Source organism: Ixodes scapularis, unplaced genomic scaffold (assembly GCF_016920785.2).
Source record: "Ixodes scapularis isolate PalLabHiFi unplaced genomic scaffold, ASM1692078v2 PGA_scaffold5__190_contigs__length_132052651, whole genome shotgun sequence".
NCBI classification, from domain to species: domain Eukaryota; kingdom Metazoa; phylum Arthropoda; class Arachnida; order Ixodida; family Ixodidae; genus Ixodes; species Ixodes scapularis.
This window is the reverse complement of record NW_024609880.1, coordinates 102,603,908-102,627,102: the sequence shown is the minus strand read 5'-3', so window position 1 is coordinate 102,627,102 and position 23,195 is coordinate 102,603,908. Positions and strand designations below refer to the sequence as shown.

The window sequence follows — 23,195 nt, the reverse complement described above, 5'->3', positions numbered from 1 at the left end:
CAAATGGCTTCACACACATTGCACTTGCAAAACATATTCACACGGCATAAAATCTTGATCGGTATCCAAGCATGCAAAGGCACAGAGGTAGTACAGCATTTCAATGTATCATGGAAGCTCACGCCGCAAGACCGGCGAAACTTGCTTTCACTTAGTTTCGCATTTCTCCTGCAGCACTGTGCTTCCGTAAAATTTTCTACATGTTCTCAACAGCAAGTCCCACTGCTTACACAGGGTCTTAAAAGACTTCTTCAGCGAATGATGACGAACGAGTCTTCAGCACGCTGCCATCAGCCTCTGCAATGCTAGCAAAACCGCAATTCGTCTATAAGCAAGATGGCCGTCTGGTGGCTTCACTCACTCTGGGAACAGACACTGAATATTCCATGTCTCTAGCAGTAGCCATATAAAGCAACTTTCATGTTTCAACTCGTCGCTAAAGGGTGGTGCTGTCATCATATTCAGCTCGGTCCCGGAGGACGCCAGAGGCCCAGGTTTTAAGGGCAAGTTTCCCAACTGAGCGTTTTAGTGACGTTGGCTCGAAACAAACCGTATAGCAACGCCGTAGGGTTAGGTTCGAACTTATGACACCCAATGTCTATTGCTTGAGGAAGTTATCAAAGTTTCCCCGCAGTTTGCATTGAAGGATGTTGAAACCAGCTCACCTAAGTTTGTTCCAAATGTAGTTTATTCAATGTTCTTTTTTTTTGTGTATATTATTTATTTATTTAAATATCGCAATCACAGAGCCTAGCCCGAAGCAGTATAAAATATACAAAATCTGTACAAATAAAACTGCAAATAGTTGCAAGGCCAGCCTGCAAATGCAACCAAATAATTCGGCGACGTCTAAAGGCAGATCAAGTGCGACTTGAAGGCTTCTTCCTATGTTCCTTGACGCAGTCTATCGTACAGAACTTGTTGGAACTGTACTCGAAGGGCACTTTCCCGGTGATGTCGATTCCACACATGAAGCACCGACTGCAAGAGATTCAACGAACATCAATCTAAATAGAGGCAATGCCTGAAGGAGCAAAATTTTCACTTACACCAACACCACATGACTGGCATTCGTGGCTAGAAGCTGCTTTGCGAATCTCCTCTCAGCAGCAAGAGCTCTCTAAAGTAAAGAAGAAGGAAAGGTTTAGTTGAGACGCTTTTGGCAGAAATCAGCCAAATTCATACATGAGTGAGTGACGTACGCAGAAGTCCCCAATTCACTTCAATGAAGTGGAAAAACCACACAAAGGAGCACCTTCCTGTTACTTTTTGAACGTAGAAGAATTTGATGGTTGCAGATGGTGCAGGTTCACCGCAATAAACATGCCACATCATAAAACTTGGAAGTCACATGTAAAACATGCTGGGGGGAGCAAACCCCTGCACTAACAGCCAGGTATAAGAGCAGCAATCATCTTAAATTCTTATTTATTACAGTCTTACTTTTTGCTTCTTAGTCATCACCTCCATGGCCTGCCTGCCTTACACAGTTAGCATGGCAATGAAAATTTGGTGATGGCTTCAACATCATCAAATACATTGCTGATGTTGTGCTACATTGCTGATGTTGTGCAAGATGTGACGAAGTCATTGAAGCCAAGCTCTCCTTTTAAATGATACCTGCCTTGTCCCTGTCGCTGAGTGAGAGGAACCGCTGCTTCTCCTGCTCCTCTTCTTTCCTCTTAACTTCAGCTGCTTTCCTCTCCTAGAAAACAAACATCCCCATGGGTGAACTTTTTTCCACCGTGCTATCTCTCCAGCTCAAATCTCCAAGATGCACGCTCGAACTGTCTGACTCAGGAAGGCATCAAAGTAGAAGTATTCATCATGGGATATTCCCAATGGTGCTCAGCGATCCTGCCTTTCTTCAGTAGTGTTCAAATTGGTATAAACTCCATTTTACAATCGTTATCCACATGAAGGTGAACACGTGATCATCGACTGCTCCCTGCTGACACCGTTAGTAAGCGGCAGCCATGGCGGCTTGCACACCTTGTCTCGTGCCTTGATGCCCTTGGCTTGAAAAGCTCCCATGCTGCCACTTCGTGACACTGCCAGCAGAGAGCAGTTGAATATTGTACTTTCACTTTCTTATGGATTGTGACTATAAAGCAAGCTAGCACATATTTATTAATTGCAAATGCCCTGCAAGAAGTGAATCAGAATGTCAGGTTGATTGAATTCTTTGTGTAACATAACTCTAAAAAAAAAAAAGTTGATATTCTAAAGACTCAATCTTCCAATCTTTTCATTCTCTTGAATAGAATGAAAAAAAAAATTGTGCTTTAATTACACAACGTGTTGCGTCTGGACAGCGTCAACTGTGTTTCTTACTCGACGATATGACAATGACAACTGATTGACATTGTGCTGATCGATTGAAATGACGTTGCATGGATTTAGTGTCTTCACGTTGTTCATGAGTAAATGATTTTAAGATTGTAATCTGTTTTTGTTTCATTCGATTTCACGCGACAATTTTTTGAGTATTGCGATTTTGCAAATTGCAATACTGAAGACTAAGAGCGATCCCCCTAGTAAAACGGACGACTAGGCAAGATGCGGCACAGCAAAGTGCATTCCACCCAAAACTCAAAAACATGCAAACGCTTTGCACGCAGCTGGATTACATTGCCCGGCCGCATGACATCATGGCCCAGTCATGAGACCAAGCCGAGCTCTCAAGCTCATCATTTTTCTTTTTTTTTTTTAAATTTACGTTTACGTTGTTGCAGAATGGGGGATGCGCCACTAACAGCCACCGATGTTGTAAAAAGCGGGCACCCCAAAATATCAACTTTGCTTTTGAGCACACACATGAAATTAATAAAACTGGCTGACAAATACTAACAACTATATGGGCAGCAGAGAATAAATTATCATGCTGCTCACGTTTGAAACATTTTCCGACATATAGTTGATATAAGCAAACGAGTCATCTGATTAGTATTTCACGTGATTTGTGACCTTTTAAATTTTTTTTTTTTTTTAATGTGGCAGTTTTTAGGTTTAGCCAGAGACATACTCTGAAACCACTTTTAACTGAAGGCTTGTTGCTGAAGGCAACTCCAAAAATTACATTTGTCACTCACCATGAAAATACCTAACAGGGCAACAGGAAATCAGCGTTTTGCCCCCCCCCCCCCCCCCCTCCACTGTAAAAGGTAAGCATTGTTTTATTTCATTAATGTAAAATAAGCAAAATTTGTAAACAACCAAATAGAAGCCCCGAATGGGTTCCAGACCTTCAGCTTCTCCCTGTGCAGTTTCCGCTTCTCACGTTGCTTTTCCGCATGCTTCTCAGACCTCTCCTTCTCCATCTCATCAGTTAGCCCACTTGGTATCTGGGCATAAAGCGGAACAAAAAACGGTCCAATATGCTCTTTCTGTACCATGCACAGTTGACATTTTTTACAATTATCTTTATACAAATATACCAGTACAGCGAAATACCACTTAAGGAAATATGCAAGAGGGGTAACTTTTTTTCCATTATTTAAGATAACTAAGTGAAATTTTCACAGTTTATAGTGTTTTATCTCCTGTTTATAAATCTGGTTATTTTAATATAGCTTGTTTTTTATGTTCTAGATGCGATGCACATGCAGACAAAACCATGTTCTTACAAACACACGTGGGGCATGGGAACACACTTAAAACAGTCTATTAAAATAATTCACTTCTTTTAAACCACTAAGTGCAATGAACATCAAAATATTAAAATAATCACAAACCGCAAAAACGCTATTTTCAAGGTGCTAACAAAAGTTTCTTTCATAAATATAAAAATATACATTCTAACCAAGCCTAGGTAGTTGCATTCTATGTATTCTAAAGTATAAAGCAAATTTGGTTGTGATAAAACAGTATTAAGAAAACGAAAATTCTTGTGTGGAAACTGTGAAAATGTCTCAAAATTACATAAAAAGTAAAATATGTTTGAATGTTGCCACAGATGTGTTACATACCCTCTCTCGCTACAAAAAAAAAAAGATTTAGTAGTAATTTTTTGTGAGAAATTGAAGCTACAGAAAACTGCTACGAGGAGGAGACGGCTAGGCCTACTTGTCACCGTAAATGTGATGGCGGATGACGTCACAGTTTGAAGAACCACGCGCAGAAAAATGGCTCAAATTTATGCCGGTTCTGGTTGCCGGGAAGTCTTCAAATGCGTATTTGACTAATTTTGCGATCATAAGCAGCCCTTGCTATATTTATACATACAATATAAAGATTCAAGGATAATAAAACACCAAAAAACCCGAAATCCCAATTTTTGTCCAAATACTGTAATCAACATAATTTGCAATATTTCCCGATTTAGGTTAAATTTGAAGTTTTTAAATAACTCGCAGGTTTTAATTTTCGCGACACGGTGGGATCTCAATACAGAGTTCAATGTGCTTACATTTTACCGGAATAGTTTGAGGGACCTATCTTACGCAAACTGTAGGCCATTCTCGAAATTCACGAAAATTAAGTTGTTTAGAGCAGTGGTTCTCAAATGGGGGTCCGCGGACCCTTTGGGGTCCGGGAAGGCTATCTAGGGGTCCACGAAGCCCTGCCTCATCAGTCTAGCCCGTCAATAAGAGTTGTCTTTTTCCAGGTCAAGACAAAATGTTTCACATTTCGAGCGAGTTTCATCGTGTGTATGTCAATAAAAAAGGTTTACTTCACTTTCGGCCTTAGTTATACCCATTTATTAAATCATTATTACATTTAACCTATACCTTTCCCCTCCTTTCACCACGAACAGGGTCCTCCATCATTTGTGCCGATCCACAAGGGGTCCGCGAAACATTGATGGTTGAGAACCACTGGTTTAGAGTATTGCTGTTTTTCGACTTGCACTTTAACTTTAACAAACTTCAAGCAAGAACAAAATTTTGCTCAAAGGGGCACTAAAGCACTTTCTGTGATAGTTTATTCATGGTCCTAACTCAATCTAGGGCTCTAAGCATCCTAAAAAACGAAACATTACATTCATGCACGGCCAATTTCTCCATTAAAATTAGTATCAAAAGACTGACACCAGAAGGCGCCACTGGAAGAGGACGGGCAGAGCCCTGCCCCTCCTCGTGCAACTGCGCCTTCTCTGGTGTCTGCGATAATTCCGCGGTAACCAATCTTTTTACACTAATTTTAGTAGAGAAATTGGCCACGCATGAACATAATGTTTGGTTTTTTAGGATGCTTAGTGCCCATAGATAGAGTTATTACCATGAAGAGAAAATCACAAAAAGTAGTTTAGTGATTCCCTCAGTTGAATGCATTAAACACAATGTAGTTTTCCAGAGAAATTTTACAAAAATATATTCATCTGAATAGTTTTGTCAACTGGAGTCTGCTCAACTGGTATTTCACCATATAACTAGTATATTATTTACAGGACAACTTTTTCACAAAAAGGCAAGCACATTTACTTTCCTGCAGCATATGAGCAATATATTGTGAAAAGATCCAGAAATAAATCAAATTTTGATAATATTTGGACCCCAAAATGTGACCTGTACTAGGAAGTTCAGTATGAAGTATCACATGCCAGAATCTCAGCGCAGAATACATTGTTGGGTCCAAAGATTAAACGGGTCTTGCCATTAAGCTAGACACTTCCAACAAATTGCAATGATTGGCTCTCCTTACGCTCTGCAGGAAGCAGATGTGATGGACAAAATGAGGTGTAAATATTTATTCCATATTAAAAAAATTCAGAGGACACCTAGGCACTTCTTATGAGTTGTGAATGCGAAAGCATGAATGACGTTCTTCCATTCTCTCAGTACATCTGCAGTGTACTGGCGTGGATGGAAACGTTCGACTAGTGCCGAGGTTCCGGCCAGCGGCCAAGCACGCGCTCCTGTGAAGCGGCCGCAGACAACCCGCCCCCCCGTCCTTCCGGCAATGCCAGACATGAGAGCGGCGGCCGAGCGCACACTCTCGTGAAGCAGCTGCCAATGGCTACCTAGGAGCCGTTTTGCTCGGCCAATGGAAGAATGGGCATTTCTTTTACATTTCTTTGCGGTTACAGACGCCGTAGGCTCCGCTCAATGAGACAGTTAACGTTTTCACATTAAAAAGCTGCTCAGACAATGTGAAAGCCACACGCAGAGAGAGGCTTTAAGAAAGGGCCGGAAACTCCATATTATGTCCATTACCTGGGCCTTCTCGTAGTCGTACATGTCAGGGTTCCCCGCCCTAAAACGTCTGAACTCATTTCTGGTCTGCTTGTCAGGGCAGACCATGTATGGTGTCTGCCCCTTGGCATTCCTGCAACCAAACCAAGATGAGATGGAGTGCTTGGATCCCCACCCGACGGTACATGGGGGCAATCTAAGTATTTACTCAAGTGATAGACACACTGTTTATGAACACAGCCTCGGTGTACCCTTTCTTGCGAAGCAAGCAGATAGCCAATCGTTGCGTTCGACAGAAGGAACAAAACATTTTACAGGAATGAGATGAAGTCCTCGCCTGAAAATGCTCTCTGCGCAGACCACGCTTGTGACCTGCGCAGAGAGCATTCTCCTCGTCTTCTCACCCTCATTATTCCCTACATTAATTATGTACAACGTGATGACTGGCTGTACCGCAAAATACCGGAAAAGTACCCACCCCACTTTCACTGAAAGCTGGGTTAATCTAGATATGGGTGCTTGTACAGTCAAATTGGTAAAAACCAGGATGGAGGTCAATAAAGAGGTTTGAAGGTAGGGTGAAAGGAATTGGAGAAAGCACATTTCTTTTCACGTGACAAATTATTGAATCCCCCCAATCCCCCCCCCCCCTCACTTATCATGCGAAAATAAACTAGTACCTATTCATCGTAAATAAACCCAGAAAATGACCCTTCTGAGTCAGTGCAGAATAGGAGGTCAATGCTCTCGTCACGAGTAGTTTTATCCTTTCCATTGTAAGAAACCGGGTATCCCTGTCATGGCCGCTGGCAGTATCGTGGCTGCCGCAACAAGTGAATATTTTAGGCTGATGCCAGCACTTTAGAGGGGGCGGGCGTTTATTGTATAATATGCAGAATTCCCAAGTTTGAGAAATGTTAATGACGGGCGCTGGTACGAGGTGGGTGCTCCCGCTGTATTTTACATTCTGTGCTTTGCAAGGCATGAGACATGTGAGCCTTGTTCACAAACAGTGCGTCTGCAACTCGAGTACCATAAAATCTTGTAAGGGTGCCCTTTCCCATGAGATCGCCCATCCCGTTTTTTGGGGTAAATATCTAAAACATAAAAATTCCAAAATATCACCCACCCCCTATTCCCGTTAGACATCACATGATGTCCGACGGCAATCGCATCAACCATGCGATCTTTGGTACCGGTACGTCTGACAAGGGAGTCTCTAGCGGGTTCATGCATTTTTGCGCGTTCTCTGTGCATGCGATATTGGTTTACGTGACGTGCAAGTTGATCCCGCGTGTTTATTGCATCGTGAAATGCAAGTCTGCTGCGTCCGCAATCCGCGGTATTTGTTCCCGTGGCATGCGCGTTCGTGGTGGGTTCTTGCGTTTTTTGCCCGCGATCTGTGCACGCAACATCGGTTCCCGTGACTTACGGGTTGTCTTGAATGTCTGTTGCACCATGAAATGCAAATCTGTTGCATCCGCGAGTGGCGGTATTGGTTGTTATAACATGCGAGTTTGCGGCAGGTTCCCGCATGACCTTCGCACTGTGTACCGTATTTGCACGATTCTAATGCGCACTTTTTTTCACCAGAATCAGTGCCCAAAACTACATAGTATGCATTACAACTGAAATCAAAATCCGAAACTGAAGAAAATGCAATACTCGGTATAAGGTGGCTATCCCCAATGCCATCGTGACCGTTTGTTTACATTCGCCATTTTGGTATTCGTATCACACGCATTCTCCCATGTCGGACTCGTGCCCACTGTTTTAAGATGGAAACAAAACAACTCCACTAGGAGGCATTATTTAAACAAAAGGGTCCACCGCTGGCAGGAAAAGAAAACAGAGCAGCACTGCGTTTCCTCACAATCCCAGCGACCCAACGAGCTCCCAAAGTGTTGTTTGGAAGATGACCCTCCCAAAGCCAACGGTCGCGCACTTATACGGGCGCAAGAAGCGCAGCACTTAGAACGTTTTAGACAAAGGCAGGTATGACCTCTGTGGACAGCGAAGAAACATCGTTGGACTCTGACAACGGCAACTATTGCACAGCATTTATTCTTGTTTTGGCGTTCATTTTATAAAATTCGTTCTATGAGGTATGTGTTCAATCTTCATTATTCTACCTGCACGGTAGAATCGCCCCCAATTTACTTTTTGAATATCTGAAAGCTAAATCTGCCTACGCATTAGAATCGTGCAAACACGGTAAAGCGAATCTGCTGCATCCGCAACCCCTTTTACCATGACATAGGATGTCGTAGCAAATTCCCGCGTGTTTATCACATCATTAAACGCAAATTTTCCGTGCCTGCAATCTGTGGTATCAGTTCCCATCTTATGTGGTTTGTAGTGGATAGACAAATGTCTTATCGCCTTTTTTTTTTTTATATAAAGTTTTGCTGTTGCATCTTGAAAGATAGCTTACCCCATGTTTTTCCCAATTTATCTCTTCATTTTGGGAGGGTGTCCTTACGGGATTTTACTGTACATACAACATGCAGAAACATGCAAATAAATGGTTCCTACTCAGAATACATAAACAAATAAATTCACTTCAACAAGAAGAGCCACCATAACTAGGTTCATAAGTATGCATTCTTACGTGGAAGACATTAGAGGGAAAGGACTCAAAAATCTACAGAGGTTATAAAAAGGCGCATTTGGTATCAGGACGCGCAAGAACCTTCAAGACGACACCAGACGTAATCGAAGACACTCACTGCACCACAGGATCTGCTCCGGCCTGCATGAGGCAGCGTATCAGCTTCACGGCCGCATGCTTTGCACAGTAGTGCAACAGAGTCGAGTCGGAAGAGTCAATCGGGCCGTTCAGCAACCGATGTTCGAGACCCAACCGGCGCACGACGTCGCAGCACATCTCGACCGACGGCGATTCACCAGAGTCCTGCCGTTCAAGCTTCACTTCCGTCCTCGCGCCCCACTCCACCGCCCTCTCCACGACAGGTGTTGCATCCGGGTCGGATCCCACCGGACTCAGCAGACGGAACTGGTTGCCCGTTTTCACCACTGCGAGCTCTTCGAGGTTGGTCGGTTTCGACGGGGGACGTGGAGGTGGCAGTTCGGCATCATTTTCGGAGGGTTCGTTTGCTGCTGGCACTTCCAAAGAAGAGGCATCGGTCTGTTCGCCGTGCTTGTTATCCGCGAGGATGCGTAGCATCGACGCCAAGGCTTCACCATTTCCGGCTTTGCAGGACTCGAACAGTGCCGTCTTGAGCGCTCGGAACTCTCTGGGCACTGCGGTTCAAAGGAGAAAAAAGTCTCCTTATTCATTGTTTGGCAAAACCAATTTGCTAAAGGTTTCATTTAAAGTCTGTTTTAGGGGAAGACAATAACAAAAACTCATTGTGAATATGTTTTTTCAGCTAATTGCAGATTTGTATGTCCCTACACTATCTCTCAGGTTGTCATAAAACAATAGCACAGAACATGTTGGCAGTTAAACAATAGATTGCAACTCCAACAAGTTAAAGCACAAAAAGGACAGGGGCCATATGCCTGTGATTGTTTTGAATATGAGCAAGAGCTAACAGTTTTGAACGACCTTTTATCCAAATTCGGACATTTTTCTAACCCATTCATAATAAAAATTAATTTACCCTCGTAGTATTTATCTGTATTATCTCCCGTCAGCACATTTCAGGGAGACTTGGGGCGATTTTCCACTCAACCACAAAACTAAAAAAAAAAAAAAAATATTACCATAGTTAAAGATTGAGTCATGTGTGAATAGGGGATTTTAAGTTCAAAGCGAATTCAAAGCGAATAGTAGTATTGGCCAAATATTTTAGAATCAAGTATAGCATAATTTCTCGAAGCCTTTCACTAATGTTGCTCCATGCTTAAACAAAACCCCAGAACTCATGAATGATGTTTCACTAGTTTATTTACAAGCTAATTTTTATCTAACTTTATTTCTGAACTGTGACCTCCGAAAGTCTGATGCCTTGGGATGGCAAGTAAAGAAAGGGTTTGACATAAAATTAAGCTTATAGATATGCCCAGCTATACCTAATTGAGTGGACTTACAAATATTGCTATATGAAAATTTTCCTTCATCAATCTCGAATTATAAAAAAAAAAAAAGGAATCATGAATGACAAACACAGGTTGCCAGGGCAACTCTACCTAACACACACTCTTGCATAACAGCCAGTTTAGTTTTTAAAATTTTACTGCATTGTAGATATCAATATTCACAACATTTCCATTTCTTTTCAAATACACTAGGTGCACGCATACACCATTCCACTTTGAAAGTGTGCTTTCCTCTAAAGCACGTAATTGTGAAGTAAGTACTTTTCCAAGTGTTGATCGCAGCGGGTTACTCCGTTAAGTGCACTTCTTACCGAGCAGTGGTACACTGTGGAGAAGAAACACACGCAAATCTCACTTCCATGGGTGTTGCTTCTCCACAGTGCATCCATGCACGGTAAGAAGCGCGCTCAACGGGGCTAACCTGCCGCGATCAACACTTCAAGAAATATGTGCAGTTCATGTCAAAGCGAATATTGAATAGTTCATTATTCGAAACTAATATTTGCAATTCGCAATATTAGCAGAACATTTAAAAAACCCTTATTAAAGTTTTTGAAAGGTTCATTATCCTCAAACTTTCATCAAATTGATAAGTCACTCAGATAGGATTTTAACACATACTATAGCCAAACCTAGCTTTATCCAGGTATCTGGCTGTCTGCAGTATGTGCTTCTTTTGTCTCAGTCCCTTGCATGCTTTTCTTAAGTGATTCATCTGTACAAACAAGCCCAGCTTTCAATGCTCTTGCTGTTTATCCCCATGGACTACCATTGGTACTGTCATGACTGACATTCCTGTCTGATTATACAGAGATACTAAGAAAAAAGGAACAGACATCAATGGACAGGAAGGTTCTAATTTCAAAGTCCCATACTCCTTGAGGTTCTTTGCTCTAAACATGAGCACCTTGTGTTGAGCAACAAACATCAAAACACTAGTCCATTTCTTGCCATACACGAATTAACTGGTCCCCAATTATTGATTTCATAGCTTCAACAATTCAATGTTTCACGTCTTGATCAGTAGCAGGCATAGGTGGGCGGGCTTCTAAGCACTTCAAACCTTACTCCATTCAGTGATCTGCGGACCGTGTTTCTGTCCTTTGTAAAGTTCATTTGAAATAAACATTAGAAATCTGCTCCTTTCGTTTTTTGGATAGCCCCGAAATATCAAGCTCCTCAACGTGCTGACAACTTCATGGATTTGTCATCACGTGCATAGCATGGCGTCGTACCTGGCTTCTCCGTGTGCTCTCTTTCTTTCGTGTCTTTCTTCTTCTTGTGCCTCCGCTTCCGTGGTTTCCGGGTGCACTCAAACTCCCGGAGGTCCTGCGCCTCTTCGGAGATCTCCCAGTTTACCGTGGCGTCAGAATCCGAGTCCGAACCTTGGTCATCTTTGGGCTGCCCATCCTCTGGAAGATCAAATTAATGACAAGGTTCTAATCTAGCCACAATTAGCAAAGGTTCAAAAAACAAAAACAAAAACAAAACAAAAAAACTGATAACTTTTTTATGTTTACCTCTACATTGTTATTACATGCAACCCAGAAACAGTCTATACATTTCACTAGTTCAAAGTAAGTCGACATTAGTGATTAAATCCCTACAAAACATTATGGTCAAATTTTGAGTCAAATATTGAAGAATTTACAAATTAGAGCATGCTGGCGCTAATGTTACCGGAACAAAATAAAAGCCACAGAAAGATTTTCTCTTTTTATCCCTGTAATATTAAGAAAGCTTACCAAAGTGCATACAATTGGGACCCATGGTCAGCAAGTAGATATGGTCGAGTCTATTTAGTGTAGTGGATATAACCGACTGATGTTGTTCTTGTACGTCTGGCAGTATACTTCTAATCAATTAAAAATCCAAGCACAGCATTGAATAGCTCAAGCAGCTATAAAACTAAAATTACCATAAACCTTGAGTGGCTATAGACGTTGACTGGAATCCCAGGATGATTACAAAAACTGCCACTGTTTAATTTCAAGTGACACAACACTTTCGCAAGCTAAACGAAAAGGCCACGAGTAGGAGGGGAATGCAATGAATTACCCGAATCATTGCTGGGAGGTAGAACTCCATTGCTGGATTCGTTAATGGACACGTCCCGAAGCCTGGAGAGGAGGGCATCTTCGAGTGGAGGGATGTCTGGCTTGTCCGATGCCTTCTCCACTTTCTTGGATCCCAGGTGCACCTTAGGTGAGACAGGAATGCAACCTTTGAGGTCTGCCTCACTCCCTGGAAGAAAAAAAAGGGGGAAAAATAGATCAACAACAAAGGGTTCAAATCAGCAGGCCAAGCCACAATATGCCAGGGAGCACAAAGCACGGCAGATTCTTTGCCGCAAAACACACAAACGTTTTTTTGGATAGGAGCGAGACGTCTCATGCTTGTACAGACGGTGAATGAAACCAAAACGCTCGGCCAATGTAGTGTAGCATTGTCGGTGCCACCATCGTCATGAATGGGATAAGAACTGCAGGGCAACTCTTTCCGACGCCGAGCCTCCAGCACGCGCACCTTGACTTCTGCAGTGCTTTGGTTGCACAGGCACGCTCAAGGCCCACGAGATGCCGAAGAATTATTGAAACTGGGAACCTCGTGCTGGAGGCAAGAACACTTGAGACTCCTTCTCGCCATTCTCATCTTGTCAGTGGCTATGTGAAGCGCAAGATTGTTTGCCTCGTGAGAAGGGGTTGCGGTGACGTCAGAACGCTGAGCTCCGATTGGCTCCGATTGGAAGGATAGTGAGTAGACCTCAAGGCACCTATCATTGAGGTCTACCCACTATCCCTCCATCAGAGCCAATCAGAGTTCGGTGTTGAGGTAAGACGCTTCCCAGTACAGTAAACACAGTGACAGCCAAAGCGGAACAACTCGAATCTATCGATGGCTGAAACGCTGAGGAAAGCGTGAACGAAAACGCACCGAAACACTCCACCGTGGACAGCAGCCTCTGCACCCGAAGGACCTCCTTGTAGGTCGCCCTGTTGGTAGGAAATGGGATGGGTCGGAGACGGGGGTCCGACTTCTTGAATGGAGGGCTTTTGCCGTAAAAGAGCACGATCCGGTTGGCGCCCGGCGCCCGGTAGAAGATGGCGCTGCACTTCTGCAGCTCCTCAGCCCACGTTCCCAGCAGGTCCTGAATGTCCTGTGGTGGAAGGACGCGGGTGAGAACAAAGACTAATGAGCAGGTGATCTAAAAGGCACATCCGTCAAAAAGTTTCGCAGTGCCAAATACCATTTTAAAAAAATTCGAGAAGACACTTAAGACTGCTTTTGTGTAAGAATGCGAAAGCATTCGTACGTGCAGTGCATTCCTACAAGCAGCGCACCATGTCTTCCTTTTTCACACTGTGCTCCAGCAGTGACATCACGCTCCCTCACTGCGCAGGTGCAGTGCCCCCCCTCAACTCCACGGCTTCCGTGACAATGCATCAGCATTGCTGTGTTTTTCTTTGAGTTTTATTTGTTTTTCTTAGGCATGTCCGCTTTGACCTTGAGCAGCCCTCGCAACTTCCGTGACGAAGCATCTCATTCTGATATGACACGTCTCAGCCCATGGGAATTTATTCCTTGTTTTGCTGCTACAGACTATAAAGGCTTCGCTCCACAGGAGAGGAGAATTTAGGTGCCGTTTTTCACAGCTTCAAGAGCTGATAATGCCGGTTTACTCCATGGGACAGTTAATGCTTTTGCATTAAAAACTCTCTAAAAAAAACATCTGACCTTTTAGTGGTTGCGCACATTAAAGAGTCTCAGAAAGCATTCGTGGCTGCCTAGAGTCTTACAAAAAGCATGACTTACAAGTACCCAATTATTGAAGAAATCTTACTTTTGGCTAGAAAACTGACATTTTCCTGCAAGAAAACCAGCAGTTGCTCGGCTTTGCCCGCTCTTTTTTTCGACAGCCGCTTGCAATGACGACCCAAAACTCAGAATATTCGAGATGCAATAAGCTGTCCGAGGCACGTCTTCATTAATAACAAAAAATAATGGAATCCGCATGACATAGTTTCTATGATCACTGAGACACCGTAAACATGTTGATCAAAAGAAAACTTGAATGAAGAGACGCAGAAAGTGAAACAACCTTCGTGACTTCGGGAGTCGTTAAGTCCACATCCCTCCACGTTTAAATTCCTCTGTTCTAGTCTTCTAAACTCAGTTTGGCTTTCTTTGTTATTTCAAGTAAACACATACAGGGGAAGTCCATTCAGTTTTGAGTTTGGAGCAGCTTTTGGAGCAGAACAAGTCTCATTTTGGAGCACCTATGTATCAGAAAAATTCACAATTTGGAGCAGCTTTGGAGCGACACACATGTAAGTTTGGAGCAATATGGTGCAGTTCCTTATCAGTAGTGATGCCGGCATGCATTCAGTAGTCAGTTGCATTATACCCATTAAAACCCAAAGTTAGCAGTTACGCTATACTAGGTAGTCAAATTGCCCATCGACTGCTGTGAAGCTGCGCCAGAAACTTGGGTAGTCGAATTTATGTTTTGTTTCCATTAGTGCTAGTGGACAAAGGTTAAAACAGGACTGATGTAAGTGTGCTAACCATCACCTTTGAGACGTTGATGTAGAGTGTCAATTTAACCCTTTTAGGAGTCTAAATAATAAAAAGAGGTGAACTGACTTAAAAATCAGCCTTGTTTGGATCTTATTAACTCCTATAAACAACACGCTTTCATTTTATTTTTTGACAACACTTCCTGATGACCTTTTAATATGGAACCATTCAATGTTTGATTTCCTTTGCTTTTTGTCGGTTGTGATAGCGATCTAGTTGCCCAAAAATCCAAGTTAGTAGACAGACGCTCAATCAAAAATAATGTACAAGAGACATCTTAACAAGTAGTATGGTCAAGGATTCACACTACTCGAGGCAAAAAAAACAACAACTCGTACCTAAGCAGTCCCCACTGAGCATGCTAACGAAATGGGAGCCATGGGCGAGCACATTTCAATAAAACAGTGTCACGCTTCTAAACATGTGGACGCAGAAAAAAAACAAAAATTTTAACCTTCAGAAGTGCACCTTGATATGCCCAATTAGGTAAAACTCTTAAAACTGCACTCATTGCATTACTGCGGAGCCCGCGCAGCTGGACTGGATTGTGATGGTCAAGCCCCACTAGAACCCGACAGTTACCAGGCGAAAACAAACTCTTCCAAAAACCAATTGGTTCGCAGATTTGTTTGCTTAGCGCACTTAGGCACAATTGTTTCCTCTGGGCACAGCAAGGCGCACGTACCCAAGCGGGAATTTATTAAAGTGGCGGAACTGGTTCAACTGGACCACCCCTGCAAATAGCTCTGTAGCAAAAATTTAATTGGGCAGTGTCCATGCAGACACCATATAGTAGCATTTCGTGCAAAAGAAAACAAGGCAGGTCCTCAATGCTCTGTAGCTGGACAACATATAGAGCGAAATATTGTGCTGTAGGCACAGGCATTATTATTATTATTATATATTATATCATACCGGCAAGCGCTCTTCTAAGTGGTTACCTTGGTGAGTGCTATCTCGTTGTGCCTCCGAAGGCTTGCGCCAGCCGACTTGGGCTGCATCCCCTTTTGCTTGCCATCTCGGCTGGACTGGGCGCCACCTTGCTTTGCCCGCACAGTGTAACGGTGGAATGTCTTATGGAGCAGGGACTCGGATCTGAAAACGTTTGAGGATAGTACTGCAGAGATTTCGCCGTAACCATTGTAGTAGTGATTGTGAAACAAAAATCTTGTCCTCATTAGCAGGGATTATGAAGACTGTTTCGCTGCCTGCAACATCAAATCCACAACGTCAAAATCAGTGTGTTGGATCAGCGAGATAAAGAGACGGGTGCGTTTGCTGTAAATTGAGGTAGTTATTGTTCAATCCCTGTTCCCTTATGTTTATTAGCAAGGAAGAGATCTAAACAGACTTGAGGACAAATGCTGAGCCTTTGCTGACCTCTGCCTACACTAGTTAAAACACTTCTTTTAAATGCGGGTCACCCTAACAGCCCCTCAACAGATACAAAATTGGCAAATAACTGTCTTTTGTTCTATCTCATATTTTGCAAGAGATGAATTATATTGCAGGAGTGAAACCCTTTTCACAAATATATATGCATGCCTAATTTGAGGTAGTTATGTGGCTCAATTTTAGACAAATTTTAAAAACCCTTTATATTTTACCACTTTGTAAATGCACTTAACCCCTTAAGTGCCTTGAACGAGCCGAGCTCGTCAGCCTTTTTTTGGCTAAAAATGCCATGGACGAGCTCAGCTCGTCCAGTGGTTTTTTAGGTAGCCCTCAATTCCACGGACGAGGAAGGCTTGTCCGCGTAGTTTTGCAGCGCTGATCATAGACGGCAGCACTCGTATTAGTTGGCAAATATTTTTTTTTTGCTTCCGCTGATTTTTTTGTCATAAACTTTTCAAATTTTATGTGTAATACTAGAGGAATAAAAATTCAAAGTAAAAAAATATCGCACTTTTAAGGTATTTTGGGGAAACAAAATGTGGCACTTCAGGGGTTAAATCTGTGGTTGTAGTTTAGAGAAAGCAAATTCTTTTGTTGCTTGAAGTCAATGCTATTAAATATTGGAAACTAGTACCTTAATTGCCGTACTGGAGAAGTCATAACAACCCCCCCCCCCCCCCCCCCCCCTCCGTCTATGGCCAAGAAGTTTTAAAGAAAGAGCAATACCCGTTGAAAACAGCAGCCGCAAAGTGTCCTCCGCCTACCATGAGGATAGCCCACTGCATCTTCTTGGGAACCTCAATGATTGCAGATATTAGCTGAGAGAATGTGGCAGGCACTGCCTGCAGGAAACGAGAACACAAACTGATCTAAAATAAATGAAGTAATGAAAACAATTCCAATAATATTAATAGTGGACGATCAAGTCAAAATAGAAGAGCATGAAATTCGCTCACTGAAATGCTGAAACTACCGTTTCTTGAAGTGCTGGAACTACCAGATTTACTTGGCAGTTTCTTCCACAACCATGTCTTTCTTTTGCCTCTAGTAACTTTCTGACCAGGCCGACGTTACCAAGCATGCTGATCTCGTGACTAAATTTGCAACTCGCATAAATAATATAATGTTCAAGATGTCAGTCAAAAAATTTGTTTATTCTCTCATTAATCTGTCTATAAAAATGATGGTCAGTAGAAGGAAAAAAAGATAGAGCAGAACTGCACTTGCCAGCTTGCCATGAACAATACACCGATAAAGTGCCATGACTTGGCCCTCGCTGTTCTTGAGGTACACCTTGGCATTCATTCGAGCACTTCTGGACTCTGATTTGTCCGGGTCAGTGTCCTCGCTGCCAATGAGACGGCAATTGACCCATTTCAAAACCCTATCAAGCAACATTGGTGGTCGCAATTTCTTGGGTACGGGGCATGCGACTGGATCAGAGTCCTCGCCAAACACAGACGCATCGCTCGTTTTTAATACGAGCAGTAGAGTTCACGCCGAACGCCAACGCGGATCTCGGGGTCAACACATGTCCAGCGTATGCGCCCAAACAATGGCAGACTCAGATAATTGATGCACCAGCCACCAGATGGCTCATACTTTTGAAAAGAGTCTATTAGGGATAGGTCGAAATTAATTTACATCTGATGAGATCCTACAACCTCTGTATTTAGAAGGTTGGGTCAATAAATCTAGGAACTAACTAGTTACGAATTAATCACAGTAATCCTCTTGAACCGAAAACTAGAAAACTCGTCCACACCTGAAGACCTACAGAGGCAGCAGGGCCTAGACGTCCAGTCTTACTAAGGCTTTGTCGATGCAATCATGGAAACGGAGTGTCATTCAGAACGAATAGAAGGGAAATGCCTCAATCTGTTCTACAGACACCGAGATTTAGTCAGGCTGTGTGACAACGTTTGCCTCACCTATGGCTTTTATATTTGTTCTCGTAAGAGCAAACCTGACAACAAAGGCATCACGCACCTTTCGGCACCCATCCTGACATTATTCGTATCCTCAGAGAATCCACCCAAGAGATCTTAACAGCGAGCTAAGCTCAAATTAATATGCAAGATTTAAAGAAAGGAAGGAACCTTTTCCCCCTGCTTTAAGCTTCCTAAATCTGTCAGAAATAAAGCTGAAACTTGAGCTGTTATTGTGACAATACGAACCACTAAGGTGCATTTCGGTTGAAGACAAACACAATACTATCAAACAACTGTTTTTGCACATCCAAACACGCAATATACTCTCTCTGCAGTCAAGGTCACCCAGAACAGCAACAGAAAGATTAGCAAGAGGACAGCAGGCCTACCCTTCTGTATCGGTGGATGCAACACTGTTTGATCGTTCCCTGCCCGGTTTCGCTCTCCTGGTGGAGCTGTTTCGCTGGCTGCCTTCTCTCAACTTGCGAAGCGGACTAGACTCTCCTCCGCTCGCGGATTCCGGGGTGTCAGTGGCAGATGTTGTGTCTGTCTCAGACTCTGAACCAGAAATGCTCGAGACCTCCTCTGAAAAAGTTTGGGTTGAAATAGTTCTGAGCAAGTCAACCATAATCTGATTAGAAGATGCATTGCCATTGCCTTGCAAAGACAGACCACCCTCACGGGGACTCAAGCTGGGTTTCTAGGAACCTTGAAGTTCCCCAAGCTTTCAAACTTCCTTGGTTGTCCTAAACACTAAGTAAAACGCTTTACCAGTTTAAGCGCTATTTTATTAGATCTAAGCATTCCAGTGATGGGTAAATATACTACATAGCTCTCTTCTGCACATAAATATACAGGGCGTTTTCTTTTTAGCCGCACCAGGTTTGTAAATAAAGGCGGAAATGTTATATGAATGCGGTTTCTGCTGTGTGTTTATATGGCTCGGTCAAGATTAGATGGGAATATAACCCTTTCTATTATCATACTACCAGTAATTAACTAAAAGTCGTTAATTAGCTTTTTAATCGCTCTAATTAGGATATGTTTATATTGCGAACCTTGAGGTGGTCATATACCAAGACTGTTCTGTTTTGTAGAATTTGCATAACCAGTCCATGTTCCGAGATATCTGCTCCCGAATTATCTACTTAATCTGACTTCTGATCCACTCAATCTGGCAAACCTGAGAAAATGGGCACCGTAGCCAAACTTTGCTACATTAGCCGGGTAAAAGTGCAAAATTCGAGAATGAGTAACGTAAAAAGAAGGCTGGTTACGCAAATTCTACAAAATGGAAGGGAAGTCTTGGCATATGATCGCCTCAAAGTTTGTAATATAAACATATATCCTAATTACAGTGATTACAAAGTTAATTAACGAATTTTAGTTAATTACATTGATAACCGTTATACTTATATTCCCATCTAATGCCTGCCGAGCCATATAAATATGCAATGAAAAACACATTCATAAAACCTTTCCCCCTTTATTTAAAAATTTGATGCAGCTAAGAAAAGAACGCCCTGTATATGGCTATACTCATTACAATCTTTGACTTTACTATGTGTGGCAAAGATTATTACTGACCCTCCATTTGACCAACTAACAAATTATATGAGACACAAGCTTACTCTACTAACAGTGAAGAGTCTGTACCTATCATATCCAAGAACTCTTGCTCTGGCAAAATTGCCTCTCCATTGAGCTTCTGCTTCAGGTTATACCTATGCCAGTCTGCCTTGTAGTGTTGAACCTGCATAGCAAAGAAGCGAACAACAAAAGAGTTACAACTTTGGAAAGAACACCGGCTTAAAAGCAGTCTGCACAACGACACATGGCTCATTAACCTCACCTGGTCGTCGCGGGACTCAAATTCCGTCCCGCACAATGAACAGCACATGACGGTAGAGACCTTGAGGTCGTCAGTCTCAGGAATGGGCTTTTCATCTGTATGACAGAAAAAATATTACGCTAAAATCAACTTCAATCTAAAAAAATATCTTTACAATGGACTCCTTTAAAAGCTTAGCATTGATAGGAGTGTAAGAAAAAGCTGAAGAGTAGGAAAAATTGTAAGTGCAGATCACCAGAAATATTGGGTCTATACTTCATTTAGTGTAATGTTTTTTGTTTTTTTTTTCAGGAGGGAGTCTTAAGGGCCATTCACACAATATACTATTTGACAACATTGTGCAAGCTTATTTTGAAGTACGACTTCAAGTTACCGTAGCAACTGCGACGGCAACTCGCAGTTGCATCTTGACTTTAGCCCCTCGAACGTTGTCAAACACTATATAGGTTAATGGGCTTCTACTGTGCGTGTCTGTGTGTGCTATTTTTCTTCCAGAAAACTGTGAAGAACAAACAAAAGGACGAACATACCATTCCATGCATGTCCGATTCTTTCATACAAAAATTTAAAGAGGTTAACGAATCTCTGTAATGCGAAATTAGAGCACAGCTCCTGAGGAGGAGAGGACACAGAGGGGAGGGTATGTAGGAGGGAGAGGGGAGAAGGTACTCATAACCATCCCCTCCCCCTTCTCCAATCTTCTTCATCCCCTCCTCCTCCATAACCTCCCTTCCTCCCACAGCTTTTTCATTAAATTAAGCTGGAAAATTGACGCAACATAATTTGTGTCACATCACCTTTGAACAAATTCAGTTTGTCAACTAGATTTAGTGGGAAAATTGATGTCACGTGACCCCAATGCCAATTCAATCCCCCGCTAAATTTAGCGGGGAAACTGAATTGGTGTTGAGGTCATGTGAAATCAGTTTTACCGCTAAATTTAATGGGGAAACTGAGTGTGCAGTGCTGCACTATGGGACGTCACAGACCCACACAGCAATACAGTTTCATCGCTAAATTTAGCGGGAAAATGAACTGGTGTATACATCTGTGACGTCTTATAATTAGAGTGGCCAGACATTCCGTTTCGGCTGGGACAGTCCCGTTTCTGAGGTTCGCTTCTGCCGCCCCGTCGTTTTGTCCCAATAAAGAATCATGTCCCATTTTCACAGGAGTGCATATTCATTGGTGTGGGCGTATTTTGCATCGTCGGCAAAATATGCCCACACTTACGAAGGACCCGAAGCAGGACCTTCCAAATGAGTGCATGCAACTGAACTGTAAAGGCCTGTTCACACATGTAGCGGAGCGCTACAAGCGTAGCGCTGACCTCGCCCTAAGCGCGTGCTGACAGGAGCGTTCACCAGCTTTGTGTCGCACCGTCAATACTGTTGTTCATGGCAGACAATAAGTAGCAGACGACACGTGAGAAGCGCTACAATTGCGCTTCGCTGCATGTGTGAACCGGCCTTAAGAGTGACTGTTGCCTAGGCGCTAGGGCTTAGTGCAATATGGCAACATTTTAAAATATAAGAGCAGTTATCTCAATGATTAAATTCTTTTTCTCCCAATCTCAATATGTAGTACACCACCCGTTCCGCCCCGCCTTGCCTTGCTTTGCCCCGCCCCGCCACCGCTGCGCCCCCCGCCCCGCCCCCCGCTCCCCGTTTGCCCCTTGCTGGGATGTTTCATTTTCTACCTTGAGGAACATGGTCACCCTACCCATAATGCAACCCGCGCGGTATGTTTACGGCGACGCCGCGAAACACATGGAACAAGTGCCTAAATACTGCACTCTAAAAATAATTTTTTTTTTTTAATCTTGATACTTTGCTACCATGTTCAAGCTTCCGATTCATTAAAAAAGTGGGTTTTACTGTAAAATGTCAAAATGTCAATCTCTAAATAAAGCCTGTGTCTACCTTAAAATTTCACCATCTCGTCACCTTCATAAATCAGGTGCTCCTTTTAAGTTAGTTCCAAATACAATGCATCATGAAGGACAAGCAAACACCACCACAGTTGCACTTATGCCTTGCACTGACATCACATCACATACTTTTGACGACCATGAAAGAGAGAGGGACAGAAGCTGCTTTTGTAGGAATTTTGAGTGACGCATTAATCTTAGGAGAATAGCAACATCTGGGCAAATCGGAGACACAAGAAAAGGTCCAAGAGGGAAGCTCCTCCTTCACCCCCTCTCTGGTAGCCACTGGAGTGATCTTTGGATGACGTCATGAACAAGTCACGTATAAAGCCTACAGCTTGCAAGTAAGCATTATACAACTGATGGGCTCATCAGCACAATGGTGTCCTTTAGCAAATGCTACCACGCACTATTTTCAGTCGTGCATGGTAAGTCTGAAAAGCATCTGTAGAACACGAGTACTATTATCATCTTCATTGAATCGACCCCATGCTCAAGCTAAAACCAAATATTGAGGCTGAGTGGCTGCTCCTCGCAGAGCAAACGCGCGGTCTGCTTACCAAAACCGACATCGCTGGGAGCATACAGTTCCTGTTCCAGCTGCGGCGTGCAATTTGCCAGAGATAGGCCGATCAGATACCGCTCGACCTTCAACGGATCCGTCAGCTGCCAGGTGAAGAAATTGGAAGGCACGCATGACTTCTTCGGATTTTTGTTGTTGGTGGCTGGTCCCTCGGATGTCTCCGACATACTGAAAGTGAAGATAAGAAAAAAAAAGTCACGAGTCAACCGGGTTGCTAAGAGCTATTTGGTCGTACGTAAACAAATGACTGAAGAGTCCGTGAACTTTGAGGAACCAGCCACGCACGTACAAACGTTAAAGGTAGCGAAATCTGAACTCGATCCATGCGCTTTTGATGTTCTAGCTAGAGCGATCACGTTTCAACCGTTTTAACCCATGCGGGACGCTCGTGCGGTCGTTTATAATCGTCAAACTTCAGGCATAAAATTAAAACAAACGATATTTTATACGCTCAACGTGGATGGCTTTCGAGAAGTAGCGACATTTCGCCAAGGTTACACAACACCTTTAGGTAATCCGATTCTTGACGGCTGCGTTTAAGAAACCACCGTTATTCTACCGTGACAGTCTTCTAGAAACTTGTCAAGTTCAACATAAATTTCGTCGTTTACCTTCGAAAAATGCAATGAATGAACTTACATTCGCCTCGTACGCGGTGGAGCAGCTGAGCGCGACACCGGAGTTGCCTCGTCGCCTCTAATTTAATGCCTTTTGTGGCTACTGGATG

At 43.0% G+C, this 23,195-nt stretch overlaps 1 protein-coding gene across 2 annotated transcripts; it reads right to left on the bottom strand.

Annotated features, from left to right (window-relative positions):
• Positions 1 to 670: 670 nt before the first annotated feature.
• LOC8023290 (ankyrin repeat and zinc finger domain-containing protein 1) lies at positions 671 to 23,191 on the bottom strand. 2 transcript variants are annotated; one of them, XM_029975565.4, is made up of 17 exons: positions 23,108 to 23,191; positions 22,446 to 22,636; positions 19,956 to 20,050; positions 19,760 to 19,856; positions 18,493 to 18,688; positions 17,400 to 17,520; positions 16,899 to 17,014; positions 15,719 to 15,872; positions 13,134 to 13,356; positions 12,258 to 12,443; positions 11,435 to 11,611; positions 8,864 to 9,398; positions 6,156 to 6,267; positions 3,246 to 3,344; positions 1,625 to 1,705; positions 1,050 to 1,120; positions 671 to 981 (listed from the first exon to the last, which is right to left on the bottom strand). In XM_029975565.4, the coding sequence occupies exons 2-17, from the start codon at positions 22,633 to 22,635 to the stop codon at positions 861 to 863; spliced, it is 2,574 nt and encodes an 857-aa protein (XP_029831425.2). In that variant the 5' UTR covers position 22,636; positions 23,108 to 23,191; the 3' UTR covers positions 671 to 860. The 2 variants fall into 2 exon arrangements, with proteins under 2 accessions (XP_029831425.2, XP_040358142.1); XM_040502208.2 differs by lacking the exon at positions 23,108 to 23,191 and adding an exon at positions 22,758 to 22,776.
• Between the last annotated feature and the right edge of the window lie 4 nt (positions 23,192 to 23,195).